Source organism: Oryx dammah, unplaced genomic scaffold, assembly GCF_014754425.2.
Source record: "Oryx dammah isolate SB20612 unplaced genomic scaffold, SCBI_Odam_1.1 HiC_scaffold_26, whole genome shotgun sequence".
In the NCBI taxonomy this organism is placed as follows: domain Eukaryota; kingdom Metazoa; phylum Chordata; class Mammalia; order Artiodactyla; family Bovidae; genus Oryx; species Oryx dammah.
The window spans coordinates 21,109,086-21,134,378 of NW_024070210.1; the positions used below are offsets into that span (position 1 = coordinate 21,109,086).

The window sequence follows — 25,293 nt, forward strand, 5'->3', positions numbered from 1 at the left end:
GATTCATGGGGTTGCAGAGTCGGACACGACTGAGCGACTGAACTGAACTGTTGTTGTTCAGTCCCTCAGCCATGTCCGACTCTTTTGTGACCCTATGGACTGTAGTCTTCCAGGCTCCTGTCCATGGGATTTCCCAGGCTAGAATACTGGAGTCGGTTGCCATTTCCCTCTCCAGGGAATCGAACCTGCATCTCCTTCATTGCAAGTGGATTCTTTACCACTGAGCTACCAGGGATGCCCGGGATGCCCAATAGCTAACCCCATAATTCTCTGGAGGAGATGGGACCTCTGCACTGTTAAGGTCAGACAGTGGCGGTGGCCTCATCTGGACCCTGAAAACAAGTTCCTAGGCTAGAACCCAGGACTTACATAATAAATGTTACAGTCTTTTGTTTGTTTTTTTTTTTTTTAATAGAGAAGACTTTACGATGTAATCTGCTATAAGAGCAGGAAAACAGCAAGGGAGAAAAATCGGGAAAAGAACCTTCTTGGAGATGTACTTTCACTTACCTAGTACTGGATCACCCAAAAGCATTAGCTAAGTAGAATCATCTCCCCCCAAATTAGGGAAAAATTGAAATAATTTGAGATTTTAAAAAATCTTATCACTTTAAATAAATAAAAAACCAAGAAAGAAAAGAATTTTTTAAAAAAATCCTATCATGAGGACCTAATTGGGCTTCTTATATTTATTTTGTGGGTTAGGGTGGAAATAGAACCTGGCGTTAGACCACTTATTGCCTGGATAACCTTGGACAAAATTACTTAACTCCTAACAGATTCAATTTCCTCACTTGCAGACTGCAAATGCTAATAGTACCTCATTAAGTTCTGGGGAGGGCTAATGAATTATCAGTATAAAGCATGATGTTCGGCCTAGAGGAAGCTATAGGGGAGGGGCCATCATAAGGTCTTCAGAATGGAAGAGAGCTGAAAATCTCAGTCCAACCCTGACTATCTCCTCAACAGCATCAGAACCTCTGTTCTTTGTCATATAGTTCTCCCAACACTTCAGTAAATGAGCAATCTAGCATTCATCTTTCGGTGGATTTCTCCAGACTTTGTACTTGGCCAACAAATGTATTTTCAACCCAACTCTCACACACTCCTTTAGGATTTTTCATCTGATCAACCTCTTTCCTGTGCTTTTGAGAACAGTGCCCGTCCTCTCTGCCTCACCCAGAGCTTCTGTTAGCAAGGCAACCTGGCTCCACTCACTGCACAACAGGTCAATGAATCCAAGAGATGAGGTGTTGGAGCGTGGGAAACAACTATTCGGAAAGCAACAGACCAAGAGGATGGCAGACTGGCACCTCAAGATAACCATCTTATGGGGTCTGGATGCCAGGTTCTTTTATAGATCAGAGATGGGGATAGGTAAGGAAGCAAAGGAAAAAGGCCGTTTATCTCGAAAACATCTCCTAGAATGGCAGGCCTCGGGCAGGGGATGTGTTAATTTCTTCCTTCCTGCCATCCACAGGTGGACAGGGTTCTGAACAAAGGCACTTTAACAGTCAGGCAGAGGGGCAAGATTCTCTGAGGCAAACCATTCTGTGTGATTATAATAACAAAAGCAACAAAAAACAAGTCAAAGAAACAGTTCCATCAAGGAGTCAGAGTTGGCTTCTCTGCTGCACTTCCTTGGGTGGCCCTCTGCATGGTAGACACAATGATGACCCCACCAAGGTCAGAGAGTGGCTCTGGCCTCATCTGGATCCTGATAACAGGTTCCATAGACTCCATGGCTTACCAACTGTCTGGAGTCCAGGTGGCCTGGGTTCAAATCCCTGTTCTGCCATTTATCAGCTGCCATTTATCAACCATTGGGCAAGTTGCCAACCTCTCTGTGTCACTTCCTCCTGTAAAGATAATCCTAGCTCACCAGGCCATTTTGAGGATCCAGCGAGATCATGTGTGATTAACAGCTTTAGGAGTGCTTGATCGGTCTGCAGTGCAGGTCTCGAATCAGCTTGGAGCCTGCCATGCCCACGTTCAAATCCAGTCAGTATCTGGAGTTCTGCATGTGAATGAAATCCTTCTCTTCCTTTCTGCCCTTGTGTGACTTTGGTTTTCCTTATGGGCTGAATCCATGATGTGTGAGCCTGGGCTATAGTGGGGCTCCCTGGGATTCTCTTGTTTCTTCCTCCAAACCCCTCAGAGCTGAGGACAAGAATTTCCCAAAATTCAGCAACAAGAAAGGGGACATTCCTCCCCGGGAAGGAGTCTGGTCTGAGCATCTTCCAAGCCCAACATCACTAATGTCATTCCTCCACCAACCCCATCAGCTGCCTCCTGACTCAACTGATAGAGAAATCATTTGAGGAAGGCTCCAGGAGCTAAGGCTGGGGCTGGGTCAGTGGAGAGAGCAGTTTTCAACAGTTAGTTTTATCTCCTCTTACGAGCATTTCCTAGGCAGTGACTCCTCCCATTTCCCTGCAGCACCTCCTGATGGGGTGCACAGGTGGGGGTCCTGGCAGGCATCAGCTCAATGGGAGAATCCCCCCTCCAGCCAGACTCACAGATCTTCCTGACAGCTTCATCTTTCCTTTCAGGCTGTCCTCCCTGCTTCCTCCCCCACCATCACCATAGCAACACAGTGGTATAAAAAATAAAAGAGCTGAGGCATCTAAATATAGTCCTGAGTCTCAATACTTCCAGCACAGAGCCTAAAACCTAGGGGGTGACAACTAGGAGCAGCCAAAGGATGAGCAGCAGCCAGGAGGCAGGATGAGTCCAGGAAGGGTGGAGGATAGAAGGAAGGGAGGGGAATGGCCATCCCCTGACCCTGCTGCCTGTGTCTTAGCATTTGACCCCCACACCCCTCCCCCTCCACGTGGATGGTGTCACCTCCATGAAGACACGGAAACTCAAAGAGGTCAGGAACTTGGCCAAGTTCACATAGCTGTAAGCATTCACACTCAAATTTTTAACTCCTGTCTCTGGGACCCTAGACTTTATGTGTTTTTTTCCTGCCATACCATATATTAGATGCAGGCGAGAGACTTTTCTGGGGACACTGGGCTTTTTGAGATAATCATATAAATAAGCTGAGTCCAGAACTCAACTAAATCATTGGATGAGGTTCAGTCTAGTTGTAGGGTGAGGGATAGGGAGGAGAGGGAAGGATGTGGCTTCTACCTGCAGGCCCTGCGTGTTCCTTGAGGCCGGAGGAGGATGAAGAGGGAGATGATGGTGAGAGTGACCCAGGTCACATGATGGAGTGGAGTGGGAGTGGAAGCTATTTTGATTCCCTAAAACAGAACTTAAACCTGTACAAAAAGGGCATGATTAGAAGCCCTAAACCAGAGAATGCTCACTGTGATTCGTGCCATCACTCATCTGTTCATTCAACGGATATTTTTATAAGCATCTCACTTGTGGTTGACTCTGGAGATATGGAGACAATTAAAACAAATACAGCCCCAGCCCTTGTAGAGCTTAGAACAGTGGAAAAGACAAATAAGGAAATAATTACACACTTGATTCTTTCCGACTGCGACATGTATAAGTATGTAACAGAAGTACATCACCTCCCTGATGGTATCAGTATAAGGGAGATACAGACGCTGTTACAAATGAAAAAAATTCACTTGGTCAGTTTTCAAGGTGATGTCCGTTTTCAAGGTGGTGTACTGATAACTTAGCTTCAACCATGAGCTTACAGGATCAGTGTACCCTGTCCTGTCTCATCATAAAAATCATGAAGTCTATCTGATAGCTGTATAAATGAAGCTTTCAAATCCCTACACCTTAGACCCAGATGAAATCTGATGGAAATGCATTATGTCTTCTTACAGCCCTTGGTGTCGCTGGCGTAAGTGTGTGTTAATGTAAACAAGGCGAGTGAAGCTATGGTACTGGCTCCTTAGGGCTACCAGGAGCAGAATTGGGAAGTGTCCTGAGTTAAGCAGGTGCAGGAGAGGAGGGAGAAGGCATTAGAAAGTTGTGAGTTTCTGTGGATCCAAAGCTTTTCCAAACTACCTGCAAGGCAGCAAATACGGAGCCTGCGATATGAATGAGTTAGAATTAGATAATGAAACGTACGTGCAGCCCTTTAGGTCTTCAGAGTAATGCTGTCTAAAGACGTAGTGCTTGCATCAAAGATAACAGTACAGTAGTCTATTTATAGCACTCTGCTACCTACCCTGCGGGCTCTTTTCCAGGGATGTGGTACAGATGAATGGGCAAGAGCTGGGAAATGTGCTTTGAAATCCTTGATTAAAAGGCCCTCCAGGCAGATGTAGAGTTTCAAAGAGTATTATATGACTGTCATTGTCCCGAGGTTTTCTTTTATCACCTGGAGTGTCACCACCTCTCGTTTCAGGTGAATGACTCTGCCTGACTGCGCACGCCCTGAACATCATCAGGAAGTCAGCAGCTCACAGATGTGCAGTATAAACAAGCATGTTGTTAACTGAGGGTTCCGTGGGCATGCTGGGCTGACTCTTGTCAGCTGCCCGCCCCCGCCCTCCCCGCCCCGCTCCTGTGAACTTAGGTTCTCCCAAGCTCATTCTATTTCCACCACTAGGACAGGAAGATTCAAACGTTGTGCTGGAAATGAGCATTGTCTGCAAACCTTCTGGTCCTGAAAAGTGGAGAGAGGTGATGATGGGAGGAAAGGCGGGTAGCTGTGTTAGGAAGGGAAAATGGACTCTTCTCCCCACCCGCCCGCCTCACCCTGCCAGGCCAACAGAGCAAGGGAGGCAGGCGCGTCTCAGAACTGAGGGTGGGCCAGGAAACGAGCTCCAGGAATTGGCACTGCTGCTAAGCTGCTGCTGCTAAGTCACTTTAGTCGTGTCCGACTCTGTGCGACCCCATGGATGGCAACCCACCAAGCTCCCCCATCCCTGGGATTCTCCAGGCAAGAACACTGGAGTGGGTTGCCATTTCCTTCTCCAATGTATGAAAGTGAAAAGTGAAAGTGAAGTCGCTCAGTCGTGTCCACTCTTAGCGACCCCATGGACTGCAGCCTACCAGGCTCCTCCGTCCATGGGATTTTCCAGGCAAGAGTACTGGAGTGGGGTGCCATTGCCTTCTCTGGGAATTGGCACTAATTGCGACTAATCGTGAAATCAGACTGTAGCATCCCTGGGAACAGTAAAAGGAGGGTGGGGGAGGGGTGCACCTCTGTCGACTAGAACATCCAGGATCGGGCTGGAAGGAAGTGAATTCAAATGCTGCCTCCTCTCCTTGACCTCCCATGGAGAACTGCTCTTCCAAGGACAAATTGGCACCATTGCCTCTTCACGTTCCCCCGGGAAATCAACCAGGACCCTTGAAGGCCCTTCTCTGACCAGTTAAAATATGGGATTAAACTATGCAAATGAACCGCCTCTGCAATCACCCTCAGCTCCCACTCCAGGAGAGAACCAAGAGCAGGGTTGGATAATAGGGAAAGTTCAGTTCAGTTCAGTTTGGTCACTCAGTCGTGTCCGAATCTTTGCAACCCCATGAATTGCAGCACGCCAGGCCTCCCTGTCCATCACCAACTCCCGGAGTTCACCCAAACTCATGTCCATCGAGTCAGTGATACCATCTAGCCATCTCATCCTCTGTTATCCCCTTCTCCTCCTGCCCCCAATCCCTCCCAGCATCAGAGTCTTTTCCAATGAGTCAACTCTTCGCATGAGGTGGCCAAAGTATTGGAGGTTCAGCTTCAGCATCAGTCCTTGCAAAGAATACCCAGGACTGATCTCCTTTAGGATGGACTGGTTGGATCTCCTTGCAGTCCAAGGGACTCTCAAGAGTCTTCTCCAACACCACAGTTCAAAAGCATCAATTCTTCGGCACTCAGCTTTCTTTATAGTCCAACTCTCACATCCATACATGATCACTGGAAAAACCATAGCTTTGTAGATGGACCTTTGTTGACAAAGTAATGTCTCTGCTTTTTAATATGCTACCTAGGTTGGTCATAACTTTTGTTCCAAGGAGCAAGCATCTTTTAATTTCATGACTGCAGTCACCATCTGCAGTGATTTTGGAGCCCCAAAAAATAGTCTGACACTGTTCCACTGTTTCCCCATCTATTTCCATGGAGTGATGGGACCAGATGCCGTGATCTTCATTTTCTGAATGTTGAGCTTTAAGCCAACTTTTTCACTCTCCTCTTTCACTTTCATCAAGAGGCTCTTTAGTTCCTCTTCACTTTCTGCTCTAAGGGTGGTGTCATCTGCATATCTGAGGTTATTGATATTTCTCCCGGCAATCTTGATTCCAGCTTGTGCTTCTAACAGCCCAGAGTTTCTCATGATGTACTCTGCATAGAAGTTAAATAAGTAGGGTGACAATATACAGCCTTGACATACTCCTTTTCCTATTTGGAACCAGTCTGTTGTTCCATGTCCAGTTCTAACTGTTGCTTCCTGACCTGCATATAGGGAAGGTTACCTTCTGATAATAGGCAAGGTTACCTTTGCCTGCCCGGCCCATCATGGCAGCAAAAGGTGTCCCTTCTCCAGTCAGAAGCAAACTCCAGGTAAAGGACTTAAATATAAGGAAACTAGAATGTTGCCTTGAGTTACAGACACTTTGGGGCTTTCCAGGTAGCTCACATGGTAAAGAATCTGCCTGCAATGCAGGAGACCTGAGTTTGATCCCTGGTTTGGGAAGATCCCCTGGAGAAGGAAGTGGCAACCCACCCCAGTATTCTTGCCTGGAGAATTCCATGGACAGAGAAGTCTAGCAGGCTACAGTCCACGGAGTTGCAAAGAGTCGGACACAACTGAGCAACTAACACATACTCATACATACCTTCTGAGAGGCCTGTGGCTAACATTTCAGCAGCAGGTTCAGGGGAAGGATGATCCTTGTTTCCCAACAGACTTCCTAAGACAGGCTAAGGTCCATATGCAATGATAGAAAGTGAGGAGTGATGCCGAGGAAATTCTAGCCCCCTCTGGACATACACACCCCGCTGTAATTCTTCCTCAGGCCAGACCGTGGAGTGCAGAAAATGCTCTGCCTGGTTCCAGATCAGCACTTGTCAAACTCCCAATTATCTCACCCTCTTCTGACCATATCCCAGAAGGAATGATCCCCCTGTTAGTTGCATAACGATAGACCACCATCAAATCAAGTGAAATTTATGACTGCTTGTTATATGCCAGTTAATATACTATGAGTTTTACTTGCATTGCCTTATTTAATCCTCTCAAAACCCCTGTGAGGTAGGTTTTATTATTGTACCCATCTTCAGATAAGAAAATCAAAGTTCATAGAGATTAAGCCATTTGCCCAAAGTCCTAAAACTCTTTTTATCCCCCCCATAGTTTAATTTTGCTTTATCTTTTTTATCCTAATTTTTGTTTTTATTGAAGTATAGTTTAGTTACAGTATTATAATTAGTTTCTGGTGTACAACAAAGTAATTCATATATATATATGGTGAAAAAATGAAAGAATATATGCATATACTTTTATATGCATATATATTTATATGCATATATATGCATATATAGTCTTATATATATATATATTCTTTTTCATATTTTTCCCATTATGGTTTATTACAAGATATTGAATATAATTCCCTTTGCTATACTGTAGCACCTTGTTATTTATCTATTATATATATGATAGTTTGTATCTGCTAAGCCCAAATTCCTAGTTTATCCCTCCCCTACTCACTTTGTTTTCTGTCTGTGAGTCTGTTTCTGTTTCATAAATAAGTTCATTTGTGTCATATATATTTTTAATTTTTTTTAATAAATTTATTTATTTTAATTGGAGGTTAATTACTTTACAATATTGTATTGGTTTTGCCATACATCAACATGAATCCGCCACAGGTGGACACCATTTGTGTCATGTTTTAAATTCTACATCCAAGTGATGTCATATGTCATTTGTCTTTCTGACTTACTTCATTTAGTTTAATAATCTCTAGGTCCATTCATGTTGCTGCAAATGGTATTATTTCATTCTATTCATGGCTGAGTAGTATTCCTTTGTATCTCTTGTGTGTTATTCACTCATCTCTCAGTGGACATTTAGGTTGCTACTGTGTCTTGGCTATTGTAAATAGAACTGCTATTGGGGTGCGTGTATCTTTTTGAATTATAGTTTTGTCTGGATATATGCCCAGGGATGAGATTTCTGAATCTTATGGCAACTCTATTTTTAATTTTTTGAGAAACCTCCATACTATTTTCTACAGTGGCTCCACCAATTTACATCCCAACCAACAGTGTAGGAGGGTTCCCTTTTCTCCAAACCATCTCTAGCATTTGTTATTTGTAGACTTTAAATGACAGCCATTCTGACCTGTGTGAGGTGATACCTCATTGTAGTTTTGATTTGCATTTCTCCAATAATTAACAGCGTTGATCATCTTTTCATTTGCCCACTGGCCATCTGGATTTCTCCTTTGGAAAAATGTCTATTTAGGTCTTATACCAATTTTTTGATTGGGTTGTTTGTTTTTTGGTTATTGAGTTGTATGAACTGTTCGTAATATTTTGAAAATTAAGCCCTTGTCAGTTACAAATATTTTCTCCAAATGCATTGGTTGTCTTTTGTTTTTAAGGTTTCCTTTGCTTTGCAAAAGATTTTAAGTTTCATTGAGTCCGATTTGTTTATTTTTTTCCTTTTATTTCTATTGCCTTAGGAGAAAAGTCTTAAAACTTTTTAAGTACTGAGTCCAGGTATCTCTGACCTTGGGCTCAAGCTCTTCACCACTAAATGACAGAATGGAATGTTGTTTTCACAGCACAAGTCACAGGAAGGAACATAATGTGCTGTGCTCTGTCTTGTCTGAGTCTTTGTGACTCCCTGGACTGTAGCCTGCCAGACTCCTCTGTCTGTGGGGTTCTCCAGGCAAGAATACTGGAGCAGGTAGCCATTCCCTACTCCAGGGGATTTTCCCAACCCAGGGATCAAACTCCTTTCCAGAATAGAGAGTTGTTTTCATGGCATGGGTCATAGGAAGGAAGAGTGTAGCATATTAACATTCCACTAAAGGCATGACTGAATTCAGGAAGTGGCACTGGAGCCAGCTGCTAGCCAAGGGGACTCCTTTCATGTATGTTTTAAAGGACAAGGAGTTTAGATTTGTTTGGGAAGGTAAAGGGGAGAGAGTAAAGATCATTTCATGAGAGAAGCCCCATAACAATGCTCCGAAGGGAGAATATAGGCAGAAGTGATGTCGGAGAGGCCCGCTCAGGTCTGCCTCGGCGCAGCCTCCAGCATAATCACTTGTTGAGAGTTAGTGCAGGCTCTATAGTCAGTCCGCAGGTCAAACCCTGGCACCACCACTTAGTAGTTTCATTCATCATTTGTTTAACAGGTACAGATTGGGGCCTAAGTGCCAGAGGCTGTTGGGGCACTGGTAAATAAGACAGTCACAGCTTCTGCTCTCATGGAACTTATATTCTGGTGGGGGAACAGATTGTCTGAAGACAAAACAAATATGTTCAGTTCAGTTCAGTCGCTCAGTCATTCCAACTCTTTGTGACCCCATGAACCGCAGCACGCCAGGCTTCCCTGTCCATCATCAACTCCCGGAGTCCACTCAAACCCATGTCCATTGTGATGCCATCCAACCATCTCATCCTCTCGTCCCCTTCTCCTCCTGCCCTCAATCTTTCCCAGCATCAGGGTCTTTCCAAATGAGTCAGCTCTCCCCATCAGGTGGCCAAAGTATTGGAGTTTCAGTTTCAACATCAGTCCTTCCAATGAACACCCAGGACTGATCTCCTTTAGGATGGACTGGCTGGATCTCCTTGCAGTCCAAGGGACTCTCAAGAGTCTTCTCCAACACCACAGTTCAAAAGCATCAATTCTTCAGCACTCAGCTTTCTTTATAGTCCAACTCTCACATCCATACATGACCACATGAAAAACCATAGCCTTGACTAGATGGACCTTTGTTGGCAAAGTAATGTCTCTGCTTTTTAATATGCTGTCTAGGTTGGTCATAACTTTCCTTCCAAGGAGTAACCATCTTTTAATTTCATGGCTGCAATCACCATCTGCAATAATTTTAGAGCCCAGAAAAATAAAGTCAGCCACTGTTTCCACTGTTTCCCCATCTATTTCCCATGAAGTGATGGGACCAGATGCCATGATCTTCGTTTTAAGAATGTTGAGTTTTAAGCCAACTTTTTCACTCTCCTCTTTCACTTTCATCAAGAGGCTCTTTAGTTCTTCTTCACTTTCTGCCATAAGGGTGGTGTCATCTGCATATCTGAGGTTATTGCTATTTCTCCCGGCAATCTTGATCCAGCTTGTGCTTCCTCCAGCCCGGCATTTCTCATGATGTACTCTGCATATAAGTTAAATAAGCAGGGTGACAATATACAGCCTTGATGTACTAACAAGATAAAAACAAAACAGGGTGACCTGATGGGGAGTAGTTAGAGTCAATAAGAATGGGTGGACAAAGAAGTAACAGGTGAATTGAAACATTTAAAAAGGCCCTGATGGGACATGGAAACAACCTAGATGTCCATCAGCAGATGAATGGATAAGAAAGCTGTGGTACATATACACAATGGAGTATTACATAGCCATTAAAAAAATGCATCTGAATCAGTTCTAATGAGGTGAATGAAACTGGAGCCTATTATACAGAGTGAAGTAAGCCAGAAAGAAAAACACCAATAGAGTATACTAACACATATATATGGAATTTAGAAAGATGGTAATGATAACCCTATATGCGAGACAGCAAAAGAGACACAGATGTATAGAATGGACTTTTGGACTCTGTGGGAGAGGGAGAGGGTGGGATGATTTGGGAGAATGGCATTGGAATATGTATACTATCAAGTAAGAAATGAATCGCAAGTCTATGTTTGATACAGGATACAGGATGCTTGGGGCTGGTGCATGGGGATGATCCAGAGAGATGATATGAGGTGGGAGGTGGGAGGGGAGTTCAGGATTGGGAACTCATGTACACCATGGCGGATTCATGTCAATGTATGGCAAAACCAATACAGTATTGTAAAGCAAAATAAAGTAAAAATTAAAATTAAAAAATAAATAATTTAAAATTTTTTTAAAAGATAAAAAGGCCCTGATGATAAGAATCTGGAAGGTCCCAGGCTTAGTAAAGAGTTTAGTGAAAAGGCACTAAAGCAGGGTTGAGGTGGATGCATTTGAGAAAATGGAAAGAAAACTGGTAGAGCTTGGGCAGAGTGGATGGAGGAGGAATGGTAGGGCGCGAGTTGAGGGTAAGCCAGGCTGAGCTCTGCAGACCCGGTCAGGTCCTCACAGTGGTTCGGGAGCCTGTAGCATCAGTGTCCATGGAAACTTGTCTGAAATGCAAATTCTCGGCCCCTACCCAGACCTCTAGAATTGGAAACAATGGGGATGGGGCCCAGCGTTGAGTGTTTCATCGAGCCCTCTTAATGATTCTGAACATGCTGAAGTTTCAGAACTTCTGGGCTCAATTATGCAGGGTTGGTTTTTTTAAAATTTTTTTGGTTGTTGTTTTTAAATTTATGTGCTTATTTTAATTGGAGGATAATTACTTTACAATATTGTGATGGTTTTTGCCATACATCGGCATGAATCACAGGCAGTTTAATTTTATTCTCAGTGCACTGGGAACCCACTGAGGGTTTAAAGTACGGGAGTAGCACATTATGATTTTCATGAAGAATTTTTTAAAGCCCCCTTGCTGTTGAGAAGAGAATGGACTCTTAATTCTGCAAAAGGGATGGAACCAGGGACCAGGTTGACTTAGGTGGCTATCACAAGGGTCCTGGCCAGAAGTGACAGTGGTTTGCGCAGAGTACCAGTGACAAGAACTGGGCCATCCCTGATAAGGGCAAGGGCCACAAAGAACTGGCTGCCACCATCCAGATCAAAGGCAGCGCCTTGAGAGAGGACATTCTGCCCTCCCCAGTTTTCTCCCTTTTGTCTAAAATTACGAAGTCCGAAGTGGAGATAGAACCTGTCTTCAGAGGGTGGGGACTTACCCTGGTGCATGAGGATAGGTGAGGTGGGCAGCAGTGATGAAGGGATGGACTCTGAAAGGCTGAGAAAGTTGGGAGCCTTCCTGAGAGGCCTAAGGGGTTAGTTTTGGAGGGTGAAGTAGGATCCCTACCCATTATACACACACACACGCGCCAGACGTGCTTGACTGAAACCTGTTATTTCCAAAAACAAGGGTTGTACTTTTTGGCTTATATCACTATCCACAAAAATCCTGAGAGAGAGATAAGGGCTCCTGTTCTCTCATTTAAGCTCAGAGAGGGTGAGTGCCTTAGGAGAAGGCATTGAATGAGAAGCAAGAGCTGAATACAAACTTCGATCTTTTGCTTCCAAGGCTAACATCCTCTCTGTTAACACAAGTCACCAAATGACCCCTGGAGTCGGTTAGGATGAGGGTGCGGTGAGTCATACACGTGCAGGGTGGCTCCTGTCTTTATTTAAAAATTTGGTATTCATTATGAATTTTTTATACAATTCTTTTTTTTAATGTTGCATTAAAATATTATTATCTTGATCATTGAGTTGCCTGGTGGACCCCTTAGGTTTTGCACCTTTTACTTGCTTGCCTCACCCTGGTCCTGGCCATGGACCTATTACTCTATTCTGTAACAGCCTCTTCCATTGATCGTGAGCAAAACTTCAGACCTTTATCACAGAGCAAATAGGATGTCCATTCTCCTCACCCTGTGAAAATCTCAACTGCAGATTTTAGACTCTATTGCCCAAGAAACTGGCCTCCTGTCTTCCTGCCAAGATCACCAAGTAGCTGGAGGCTAAGTCTTGACATTGAAGCAGAGGGTACAGCACTTAGCACTCCTGCGCCCAGCAGGGGCCAGAATTCAACCCTGCCCACTCCAACCCTTTGACAATCTGAGCTCCAGTTTATCTCTAGGTGGTGCAAGACAAGAATTTTCTGTTTGGCTGATAGAAGAAGGGAAGAACTCTGAACGGGAAAGCAGGTCATCTAGAAATCTCAAAGGCAGGGAATTCCCTGGGGGTCCAGTAGTTAGGACTCTGCACTCCACTTCAGGGAGCATGGGTTCGATCCCTGATCTGGAAACTAAGATTCTGCACGCTGCAAGGCCAAAATAAAATAAAGTCAGTTCGTCTTTAGAAAAGAAAAGTCTCATAGGCGGAAATTTCTGACAACCCCTTGGGAATCCACAACACAATTCACCCAAAATGGACCCAACGGTTGACACCTAACCTGGATGCTCCCCTCTCACCCAGGGCCGCCGCATCACAGAGCCCCAGGGCCTGCAGTCCCATGGACATCTACGTGAATGGATGGAATGCTGCAGCTCAGCCTTGGTTTAGTTCTGGATGAAATCAGTCATGAAAACTCTAGTAGGACCAGCAGCTCACCTTCCGTTTTGTTAAGTCCCTAATTGAAGGAGTTTGTCTGCCCAGACCTGGGACAGTAATCTTTCCTGAACTTGCTCTTCACTGGGATCTCTAAAAATTATCCACCAGAAGGATGGGCTTTTTAAGTGCTGCAGTGGACAGGGATGTGAGGTGGAAAGTGAAGCTTTGACTGTGTTTAACTCAGGTCCTGAGGAACAAGCTCCCCTTTCTTCCTATTAGAAGGTTTTCCTTGGACCTGAAGTTTCACATCTGTACAGTACGAACTTCCCTCCTTTCTGCTTGAATCAAAATTGTCCTGAAAAAAATGAGATCCCCAGCAGAGAAAGAAAATAAGACAGAAAGACCCAGCGTCTCCAAAGCTGTGAATCAGTCACTTGTTCTCTTTGGAGCTGGAGGAGACACACTGTTAAATAAAATGATTTTATATATTATTCTCACTGCCTTTCCAAGAAAGAGATTTATCAATTTCAAGGCACAGAAATGGTTTATTCCCAGATCACTGATGGGTTTCTTTTTTTTTTTTTCTTTTTACCCTCTCCTGTTGACTTAGAAGAGGAAGAGAATTGCAGCTGTGAGTTGTCCTCCTCTCCATTCTACTTTCTTAGGGTGAGTCAGGGCACACTTGGGACCCAAATAGGGCTGTAAATAACTGAGTCACATATGGAACTGAGACCCACACGTGAGACCAATGGGGATTGGAAATTGAATTTCCCTTTGTGTGTAACTAAGTAAGACTCCTGCAGAGACATCTTTCAAGAAGGCCAGATTCTCCCTCCAATGTACAGTGGGTTGTACCTAACCCTTCCCCGCCCCATCATAGATAGTTTCACTAGCATGTGAGCACACACACAATCAAGAGCATGAAACACTCCCTACCATAGGGCAGCAGAGGGGGAGAAATCTTTATTGCGGCTTGAAGAGCACTCTTCTCCCAGCAGAGACATTGCAGCTAGACAGTGGAGGAGCTCTTTTCCGCATGTGTGTGAGTGTGTGCACACATAGACTTTTATCTTTGCATGGTGGCCATGAGACATAGTCAAGCTTAGAAGCCTCCTTGACGTTTGTGGCATGCTCAAAGCAAGACAGATTTGCACTGCTTGGGGAGTGCAATCTGATGCCTCCAATGAGAAGTGTCTCCTAGAGCTTATTATTACCTGCTTTGCCATGTAAATGCCATAAAAGCATTGGTCAGGGGAAAAAGGGTATCTTCTGTGCATGTTCACACCACTAGACTGTGAGCCTCATGAGGGCAGGAACATGCTTTTGATCAGTATGTAGTCATATTGATGGGTGGGTGGACGGATGGATGAGTGTGTTGAGAGATAGATATTCTAGAGAACATCTAATTCCTAGAATGAAGGGCCCAGTCTATATCCTCTATGAAAAGGTAGAGAGATAAAAATCTATAATCTTTTCTTCCCTGTAGGGCTGCCCTGTGAGGCATGACAGCCTTCCAAAGAAAGGGTGTCTACCAGAAATGCAGACAGACTGCTGACTGAGGAGCAAGAAGTGAAAAGGATGGGGGAAGAAAAGAGGAAGTTCCATGTTTGGCTCCGTATGCTTTAGTACCATATGAATCTTTGAGAATATTTTACTTGAGTTATAATAAAGAGAAAACACAAAGGGAAAAAAAGAAAGTGTGCTCATTTAGAAGACCATATTTTTAAAACATTAAAAGATTTTCTCACTTTGTCCTGACCTATGGGAAGCAGAATGAGTGGCCCTACTGGGACTTTTGGCACTATTCTGGCTCTAAACATACCCTAAAGCCTTAAGTTCATAGTCATGCAGTCATTCCAGATGTCTCTTTCCCTTTAGCCCCAGGTAAGAAGTTCTTCAGGTATGGGGAAAGCAGGGGATTAGGAAAAGGAAGGAATCGGCCATGAGTTATGGTACCCAGCGATGAGCCCAGACAGTCCCAAATGGACAGGATGCCCATGAAGTCTTCAAACGTGGGTGTGCGCCCATCGACTTGCCCAGCAGTCCGGTCTTAATTGTCAGTGGAGACAGAACGCTTCTACATTTTGCCTAGGGGAAGCCACCCATACTTCCAGGTTTCCTCTGATCAGCCCAACTAGTCATAAGTATGTGAAAGCTGCCTACAGCAGCAGGCTCACCAGGAGGGTCCAGCGTAGATGCCAAAGCAGCAGAAATCCTGGGCATGTTCCTCCTTACACACCCAGACACCTTTCCCTCCCACTCTGTACCTCCCTGCCTGCTCATCCTCCCCCCTATCTGGCCACTCCCCAGGCTGCAGAAAGTTATTCAGTGAAATCCATGTCTCTGCCTTCACCTGTCCCATATTGTTGGTTCAAGCATATGTGTGGAACAGTCAGTCAGGCAAGAGTCTGCCAAGCGAGGCTGCCAAGTATAGTTGTACAGCCTGTGCACTGCATAAAGACCCTTCTCTCCACACCAAGTTCAGCTGTCTGACATGACCTACTTACTGCTCTGGAAGCTGGAGGAAGGAGCTTTCTTCTTGCCAAGCTGTGTATCTCCAAGGCTGTATCTTTTCTCAGTTTTGCATAAAGGCGCTGTGGAGCCTAGCAGTGGCTTTACATCAGGACAAAGTAGTTCGATTACAAAAGAGACACTGCAAGACAGTTCCAAGAGGTCATCTGGCTCAGTTCCTGACTTCATAAAATTTTAAAAAGCCTTTCATATTAGTTGCTGTGAAACAATGTGTCATTAACTTAGAGATGTAACACAATACCGAAATCACAATTCCATAGCTCAGAAGTCCAGGCATGGCATGGCTAAGTTCTCTGCTCAGGGTCTCCTGAGGCTGAAATCAATGTGTGGGTGGCTGGGCTCTTGTCTGGAAAACTCTGAGGAAGTGTCTGCTTCCAGCCTTGTTCTGGAAGCTGGCAGAATCCAATTTCTTGTGGCTTTAGGTCTGGGGGCCCCCTTCCTTGCTGTCTGTCATCCAGAGACTAGTCTGCTCCTTGAGGCTGCCTACATTTCTGCTCATGGGATGCCCTCCATCATTAAACAGCATGTTGTATCCTTCTTATGCTTCAAAGGGATTCATGGATGAAGTCCTCTGCCTTCCTTTTTCTTCAGCCAGAAGTAAAGCTTTCTGCTTTTAAGGACTTTGGTGATTAGGTCAGACCCACCTGGATAATCCCCCTATTTTAAGGTAACATATCACATAACATCATGAGTAGGTGATATCATATTCACAGGCTCCAGGAATTAGGGTAGGACACTGTTGAGGGGACATTGTATTTTATTTTTTATTGAGGTATAATTGATATACATGTTGTGCTAAGATGGGACTTGTTTGTTTGTTTTAAACCTTTAATAAAAGAAAAAAAAAGAGTGCAGAAGAACACAATGCTGAAAACTTAGTATAAATGTGAATCTTACTAGATGTTCAAATCTGGTATAAGGCAAATTTTGTTCATGCTATTTTACATTTTTACCAACTTTGGTTTGTATATTTGCCATTAAGTATTGGCAACAAAATTCTTCAGATTCACATATTTTGGCTACGTCATTTCTAACAGATAAAGATTTATTTCCAGTTTAAGAGAAAAATGCTTATGGTTTGTGCTGATCAAGTATATTTGAAAGATTCAATAACTGCTTTCATCTAATAAGTTCTGGTTTTTCATAAAATGCTGTCATCCTCATTGAAAAATCTTTTCACATAGCTGATCATTTTTGTTCTCAGAAAATGTATAAGGGATCATTGCAAAGTTCAGAATGATCCTTTTCTTTTACACAAAATTCCTCTAAAACAAATGAGTGACAGTAGACTAAAATTTACTCCAGAATATTTTCCTCAAAACAAAGTCAAACCACAACAAAGACCATCGCCTGAATGGATGGTCATCAGCAGTGGCCATCAGCAGTGGCTCCACGTAAGATGGGGCATTTTAGAAATTCAACCTACCACAGTCTTGTCACCCACCCACATTTATTTTAAAAACCAAATCCTTGAGCCTTTCCCCCCGAAAGGCTCATGTGAATAAGCTCTCTAAGACAGCTGCCCATTTTGAGCAAACACTTGCAAGTAGTTGAATAGTTTGTAAATTGATCAGAACTACCTTTTCTCATCACAACCTCTCTGGAACGTGCTGGTAGAATCTGAAACTGTCAGTGGTCTGTTGGAACTGGCTTTTACCAGTTCACAAGAGCTGATTGTTATGTGTTTAAGCTTTTTGCAAGCTGGTTGTTCAAACTACTAGTACCCTAAAATTTACTATAGTGGGAGTATTTACACCATGGAAGACATCACCCCAAACCAAGGTTGCTGTTTTTTTTTCCCCCAATGAACAGGTTTACCAGCACACCACTGAGTGCTGATCTTTCTTTACAGGTCATCTCCTTGACCTCCTGTGGAATGTAGAATTCTTTCCACAGACCTTTTCATGCATGGTCATCATCCAACTTTTGAATACCACCAGAAATGGGGTGATCACTCCCTTTTAAATCAGTTGATCTGATTGATGTAATGGTATATGGTAGAGTTGAAGTCTGCCTTCTGGCCAATGGCTTCGGTCCTTTGGACACACCACTTGTGATGGCCCCAGGACCATTTGGAGTGGGTGCCATCTCCTCCCCAAGCAGACACCTCTCCACTGGATCCACATATCCAGTCCTGTTTAGAAGGTCAGTCTTTAGAGCCACACTGTTTGAGTTCAAATTCCAGCTCTGCCACTCACTTAACTGTGACCTTAGGCAAGTCTCTTAACTTGCCTGGGCCTCTAATTCCTCATCTATAAAATGGCAATAAAAATAGTACATACCGACATGGGTTATGGTGAAGACTAACTGAATGAGATGATCTGTGTACCTTGCCTGGCATGTACCTACCTCATGGGTTTGTTGTGAAGATCGAATTATCTAATATAATAATTCTATAATATAATATATAATTCTAGAATTCTAATCATTCTACCTAATATATAATTCTAATGAAGCGCCAAAAGAGGACAGTACCTGGCAGAAGTAAGCACTATTAAATACTAGTCAATTAATTTGAAACATGATGTCTTCATCAACTAAGTCACCCTGTTCAGGGTGCACTCCAGTTCGCCTCTCAAAATGTAGTGTCAAGGGACTTTCCTGACAGTCCAGTGGTTAAGAATCTGCCCTTCCATTGCAGGGGGCAGGTTTGATCCCTTGTCAGGAGCTATCCCGCATGCCACATGGTATAAAAGCAAATTTAAGAAATTAAAAAAAAATATATTGTAGTGTCAGAATGGACCCAACTCCAGCCTTTGCTGAAATGCTAGACTTCAATTTCAGCTCCACCTCCTTGACTGGCACTAGTTTTTGAGCAGCTACGTCCTTTTCCCTGAGTTTTTAGTAGAGTCAGAGAGACTTCCCTGAAAAGTCTTGGGGGATGGACAAGCAGCATCCAAATACCCGGGTTACTTGTTAGAAATGCAGAATCTCAGGCCCCACCCCAGGCCTGACTACTCAGAATCTGCATTTTAACAAGAGTCCCAGGGGAATCCCAGGGCTTCCTTGATGGCTCAGAGGTTAAAGCATCTACCCGCAACGCGGGAGACCTGGGTTCAATCCCTGGGTCGGGAAGATCCCCTGGAGAAGGAAATGGCAACCCACTCCAGTATTCTTGCCTGGAGAATCCCATGGACAGAGGAGCCTGGTGGACTACAGTCCACCGAGTCGCAAAGAGTCGGACACGACTGAGCGACTTCACTTTCACTTTCACCCAGGGGAAATATGCACACCGAAGCTTGAGAAGCGCTATTTTTGGGGGACCTTATGACACACCGATTTTCAAGAGAAAACCAATGAGAGCATCTTAAGCCTTCTCATGAGATGAGAAGCTTTTCCCCCAGACCTCGGTAGGGGTGGGGGAATGTCAGTGTTGGGCTGTCAGGCTGTGTTGAAGGTGGGAGGGGCCTTTCTGCCATGGTTCAGAGCCAGAAACCTAGCAGAGGGAGAGATGGGGGCTGCTGGCACCAACTTGAGAGATAAAAAGGACTAAATGAAGAACCCAGCACGGACGTGAGGCTTCTGAAAGCTCCCACAGAAAGGCTAACAGCTCTGTCCTAACAGCCCTGGGTCAAGGAAGCTTTGTGAGTGTTAGCTGGCCTGGAGCGGCCAGGATAAATTTAGAGATGATGAAAAGGAACCCTTCTTGATGTGGTGAAGAGTCATTTAGTAGGAATCAGGAGGGAAGAGGTCACCAAGTCAGGGATTCTTCAGAGATTATTTCCAGCAAGGGAGGGCCAAAGGGTTAAGAAGCAACCTACTCACATTGCAAAGCAGAGTCAGATCCCTTTATTACCTGCCTATGCTGCCTGAATTTGAATGGGAGAATTCTTTTGCTATGGCCATAGCTTGGGAATGGCACCCAGAGTTTACCCACCTGCTTGTACGAAATAAGCTCCAGGAGTAGTAAGGGACATATGCTAAAACCTCAACTCTTTCCTACCTGTGTGACTCTGGGCAAGTTACTTAACCTCTTTGGGCATCTGTTTTTCATCTTTAGAGTGGAAGGAATGTCACCTATGTTACACGGCTGAAGTGAGGATGAAGTGAGAAAGTTCTATGGCCCTGAATGAGATGAAATGTACGTGTTATGTTAGATTCCTTCCTCGTGTAAAGTGAGATTCATAAAGTCCTGATTTGGAATTGGGTTTCCTCATACAAAAGAATGTTCTGAGAAGGCCAGCGAGGCAGCCCAGAAATATGTTTCCGAATCCTTTCCCGGTTGCTGGTGGGCAAGGCCATGGGGGCATCTTTTCAAGCAGCATAATCAGTCTTATCTGGGAATGCTGCCCCCTTTGGCACCTCCCTCTGCAGAAGGCTTAGAGGAAAGGCAGGCACAGACTTACTGGCTCTGAAAGCATGACTGGCTTTTAGGAACAGCTGCTCAGGATAATCTGACCCCATGACCATTTAGTATCTGCCACTGAGTGGAAGGGAAGGTCCCCTGGAGAAGGGACTGGCAGCCCACTCCAGTATTCTTGCCTGGATCCTTCCATGGACGGAGGAGCCTTGTCCTTTTGATGCCACATAAACATTCCTTCCTTGAGAGGCCATATTACCTCCTTGGGTCTCTTTCCTCCCCACCATGCCCACCCCTCCACCCTGGGTCACTTTCTATCATGTCCTATAGACTATAGTATGAATTTTGTATTTATTCCAATTAAGGAGGCATAATAAGACCTGGATTTTATTTTTAATAGATAACCCTGGTGTCATGCAGGGAAGGAATTGAAGGAGGATGGCAAAGTCAGGAGCAGGAAAACCTCTTAGGAAGCTATTGTAAAGCCCAGGGGACAGGTAATGTTGTTTTGATCTAGGTCTTGATAGCAGAGGGAAAATGGTGATAAATTAAATGTTTTAGGGTCAGAGGTGGGCATCAGGCAGGGGCTGTCAATGGGAAGGGATGAGGTAAAGGGAAGGAATCAGGTGATTCTGGATTTAAATAGATGATGGTTCCATTGACTGAAATGGAGAAAAACAAGTTTAGAAAGAGAACTCAAGACCCGGCTGGTGACCCTTAATAAATGTAAATGTTCGTCTGGCCTCATCTGTGGCTTAAGCAGAACTGAGAACTTTCTCAATTTTCTCCAGGCCAGATAATGTCTTAAGCCCAAGCAGATGTGGTGCCTTCCCCACAAGCAATCTCAGGGAGGGAGTCTTACTTACATCCTGCCTCCTCCCCTGTGACACCTTCCAACTAGAGGTTCCTCCTCGCTCAGCCAAATTCCTTTTGCCACTGCTTGCTGTCTGGCCTCATTTCTCTGTCTTCAACTAAGTTGGCAATGGCTTCTCTCATTCTGTTTATCCATTCACTGAAAATCGAACAAGCACAAGGCAGGCTGTGATCCTGACATGTGGTCTGTCCAGCCCACAACTTGTCACTGGCAGGGACACAAAGCCAGATTGGGGGAGAATATGAGTCGCACTCCATGCGACTTGAACATTCCAAGCCCCTCTAAGAACCCATCTGGCCGTTATGATCCTGTTCTGTCCAATTCCTTCTTGACCTGACTTCTATTTCCAGCCTGTGCTACCTCTTGGGTCACCAGTTCTGTTTCTTGACTTCCCTTTTATCCTCTGATTCAATAACTGGAGATGAGATTTCTTTACATATTACTCTCGATGCACCAAACTGGGGTTATATTACTCTCAGCAATGATAGTGGCTATTTATTAAGCATTTCCTAGGGAATGCACAACCTGCCAAGCGCTTCGCATGCATTATCTCAGTTAGGAACGCTGTGAAGAGGTATTAGTATTCCACTTTACGCAGGAGACTTGGCGAGCTCTAGCAAGTCGCCTGAGGTCACCCAGCTAACTGAGAGGTGGGGCGGGGTTTGACCCCAGGTCACCGACTCTGATACAAACCCACTGCCCTGGAGGAGAAAAGGCCAAAGTATTGTGGCCTTTCAGTGACCCCAGTGGGTGAGTCTTGCACTCTCTGGTGACCAGCCAGGTTAATCTGTGACTGGGGTGGGTATGACAAGTGATGAGGGTTTGGAGCCTGTTTTTGAAGCAGTGGGGTGGCAGGGGCATTCACTTCATGAGCAATGGACTGACATCTGGTTCTACAAAATCGACAGTATGGCCGGTGGAAGCTCTGTAGACATCCAGAGTTCTAACAGTGACTTGGGAAAGCACAGGAGAGAAGAGAGGTTGTTCCAAGTCACTATGTAGCCATATTCCTACTTTATGCTACATAATAAAGGGTGAAGCTGAAGGCCTCCGTCTCCTCCACAAAGGGCAGGCCTCGGGGCACCCGAGGAAAGGGCAATGCCCTGGGGCAGCTGAGCAGGGCTCCTGTGTGGCCCCTTCTCTCCCACTGCTGAGGGGAGACTCAGCTCCATGCCCACCCTTATCCCGCAATGTCTCTCCCCCTTAGTACCTGGGGTCTGATCTGGAAACGTCCCCCCAGTCAAGCACAGCCTGGGAGAGTCTCAGGACCTCCTCTGTTTTTGAAGCTCCTGGTAGTATGTATTTTTTAAAGTAAAAAAATATGCAAAACAGGTCTCCTGAAATGGGTTTTTGTTTTTCAATGTTTAACAGAACAACTACTTTTAGCACAAAAAACAACTTAATTGCGCTCATCACAAGATTGCTGTAGGATTTATGAATTAATCGTAATTCAGAGAGTCAGAATTCCTGTGATCCAGTCAGTGTGTTCCTCTGACAACAGAAGCTCATTTGCAGATCTGATCGGTAGTGTTTGACAACTGCTGTGAATTACCAGAAGGTGTGACTTGAGCCAAACCGCCCTCCAGGCTTCCCTGTGATAGTCACAAACACAGAGAAAGGGACTGGTTCCAGGCAAAACTCCCACGGGCCAGCAACATCCCCCCACACACTGCCCTTTCTGCCCTTTCTATAAAATAAACCTTTCAAGTCAGTATCAGCTGATTTCAAAAGAAAAAAAAAATTTTTTTTTAGTTCTCTCTTGCTCTAAAAGCAAGACAGAATAAGGAAGGAAATGCTTTAGAAGAACCTAAATGTCTGAGCCTTTATATGTATATTTCACAGCTCTCACGTTTGCCCTGGGATGATGTTAGTGTTATTCAGCCTGTTTGTGTAGCAGTGAAATTATTCGTCCGAGGTCACATAGCGTATACAGGATTAGAACCTAGATCCTTTAACTGCAAAGCCTGAGCGTCTTCCAGTCTAATAATGCCATGAAGCCACTCAAAGCCTGGGAGGAGTCCAGTGGGGCTGGAAGGCGGTCTGGGGCGACCACTCTCCTCGGTGCTCCTATGGTGTTGGGGCAGATTTTTGACCTTTCTGGACCTTTTCCCTGTTTCTTTCTCCTCCCGTTTCTTCTCTGGCTGGCTAGCCCCCCAGTCTACTCCTTGCTTATGATCCTTATTTTTCCACCCACAGCAAAACAGTTCACATCAAGGTAATTGATGGTGAGGCGTATGAGAAAAACAAGAATTACTTCCTTGAGCTGATGGGCCCCCGCATGGTGGATATGAGTTTTCAGAAAGGTGTAGTACCCTGTCCTGCACACTAACGTTAACACCCTCCTCTCCCCTTGTTTCCCCCTTTCTCCTACCCATTTGTCGCCTTCTCTTTCCCCGTCTTCTGCCTCTCTGGTTCTCTGTCCCTGTTTCCTTTCTTGTCCTCTCTTTCCCTCTTTCCCTCTCTCCCTCTGCTCTCTCTGCACCCAGCTCTGTCCTAACACCTGCCAGCCTGTCACATGGTATCATAAGAGGGATGCTCAAGAGCCAGTGGTAACTTTTGTGGGATGAGGAAATGGATATGGGAAAAAAATTGAGAGAGAGCAAGCACCAGCCACAGCCCTGAGAGTATCATATACGAAGCTCTCTGCTTCTCCCAAGTGGTTTAGGATGCAAGGAAGGAAAAGATAGTACAGCTCCAGGCAGAAGGGCAGCCCTGGAACACCGGCTCAGCTCTTAGCCAAGGTCCATCGGGCAGCTCTTCTCAGGGCTAAGCTGATAGTCCCTGGGTACAAACGATCAATATATTTGGATTTGGGTTCTATTTGTGGTTCATCCATTCCTCAAGGCATGCTCCTATGGTGAGAGCCGCTTAACTGCCATATCCCTGCGAGCAAGGGTATTTTTCTTTCCCTGACCTTGATTGAGCTGAAAGTACAGGTTTGAGTTCTAGGTCTAGATCAAAGACCTGCCTGTCATACTCTGCTTTCCCTGTGAAGGGCATCTAGGTGTGAAGGCAGTTAGAAGATGGGAGGGAGGATTCTGACCTGAGGGGAGGCTCCCCCAAGAAGTCACAGGACTTCTCAGAGTGGGCAGAGCTTCTGCTTTGACTTAAATGGCCCCATACACCCCAGCCTCCAAGAGACAAGACAGAAAATCCTTTTTTCGGATGGATCATACTGTGCAGGAGGGCAGAGCCATCAATCAGGTCCCTCCAGACCGTGCCCAGGGTCACAGAGCAAGCACCCCCTTCCCGTCCCCCAGTAGAGTTGCTGCAGTGGAAAAACAGGCTGGGCTCACATCCTGTAGACAGCCCTAGGGTACCACATCTAGGGTGAGACAGAGTCCCAGAAAATGCCTCTTGACAATCAGTGATATTTGTCTTTGGTGCACTGAGCAAGGTGTGGAAAGATGTCCAGAAAGTGCTCAAAAGGTCACACGCAAGCACACACGCACACACACCACAACTGCACAGCAAGTCCTTAGATCAGCCTAACACTGTATAGATGATGAAGCCGAGCCTGTCTTCAGAATGAAACAGGAACATCGGAGGTTCTCATGAAGCTTTTTACACTATTGTTTGTTAGCACATTTTACCCTTTAGAGAGCATTTAGGTCCCAGGCAAAACAAACAAAATACAAGAGAAAAAGCAGAAAATAACAATGAGGGCTCACTGTTAGGACTTCTTGACACCACTGCAGTTCCATGAAGGACCAGGAGAAGCTGCACAGAGAGATCCAGGCCCATATGGCAGGTTCTCCAGTGACAGTGGACCTGAACCAGCCTCGGGCCAGTCTGTGAAAGGAAGGGATTTTCTTGGAAACTTTGCTTTCCTGTATGATTTGGTTTTAATAGATACTATGCTTTGTTGGGGCTTCCCTGGTAGCTCAGATGGTAAAGAATCTGCCTGCAATATGGGAGACCCCGGTTCAATCCCTGGGTCAGGAAGATTCCCCTAGAGAAGAGATAGGCTACCCAATCCAGTATTCTTGGGCTTCCCTTATGGCTCAGATGGTAAGAAATCTGCCTGCAATGCAGAAGACCTGGGTTTGATCCCTAGGTTGGGAAGATCCCCTGGAGGAGGGCATGGCAACCCACTCCAGTATTCTTGCCTGGAGAATCCCTATGGACAGAGGAGCCTGGCAGGCTACTGCCTATAGGGTTGCAAAGAATCGGACATGACTGAGTAAGCACATGCTTTGTTGAGATACCCAGAAATGAGCAGAAACCTTCATCACCATGTCCACTTGATGCCTAATAATCTGCATTTAAGGAAGCCAGCTTTGAGACACATCACCCTCATGTGATAGAGGTCCAAAGATGATTTAGAATTGATGATTTGT

General features: G+C 45.0%; 1 protein-coding gene across 6 annotated transcripts in view; it reads left to right on the plus strand.

The window, feature by feature from the left end:
• The window catches only part of SLC8A3 (solute carrier family 8 member A3), a 164,070-nt gene that overhangs the window by 120,731 nt on the left and 18,046 nt on the right, over window positions 1-25,293 (plus strand). For 4 of the 6 annotated variants that reach the window (XM_040226181.1, XM_040226183.1, XM_040226180.1 and 1 more), the window contains exon 3: window positions 23,150-23,256. The exons of the other annotated variants lie outside the window; for them this stretch is intronic. In XM_040226181.1, coding sequence (XP_040082115.1) covers window positions 23,150-23,256 — 107 coding nt within the window. The remainder of the gene's footprint in view (window positions 1-23,149; window positions 23,257-25,293) is intronic. 6 annotated transcript variants of the gene reach the window in all.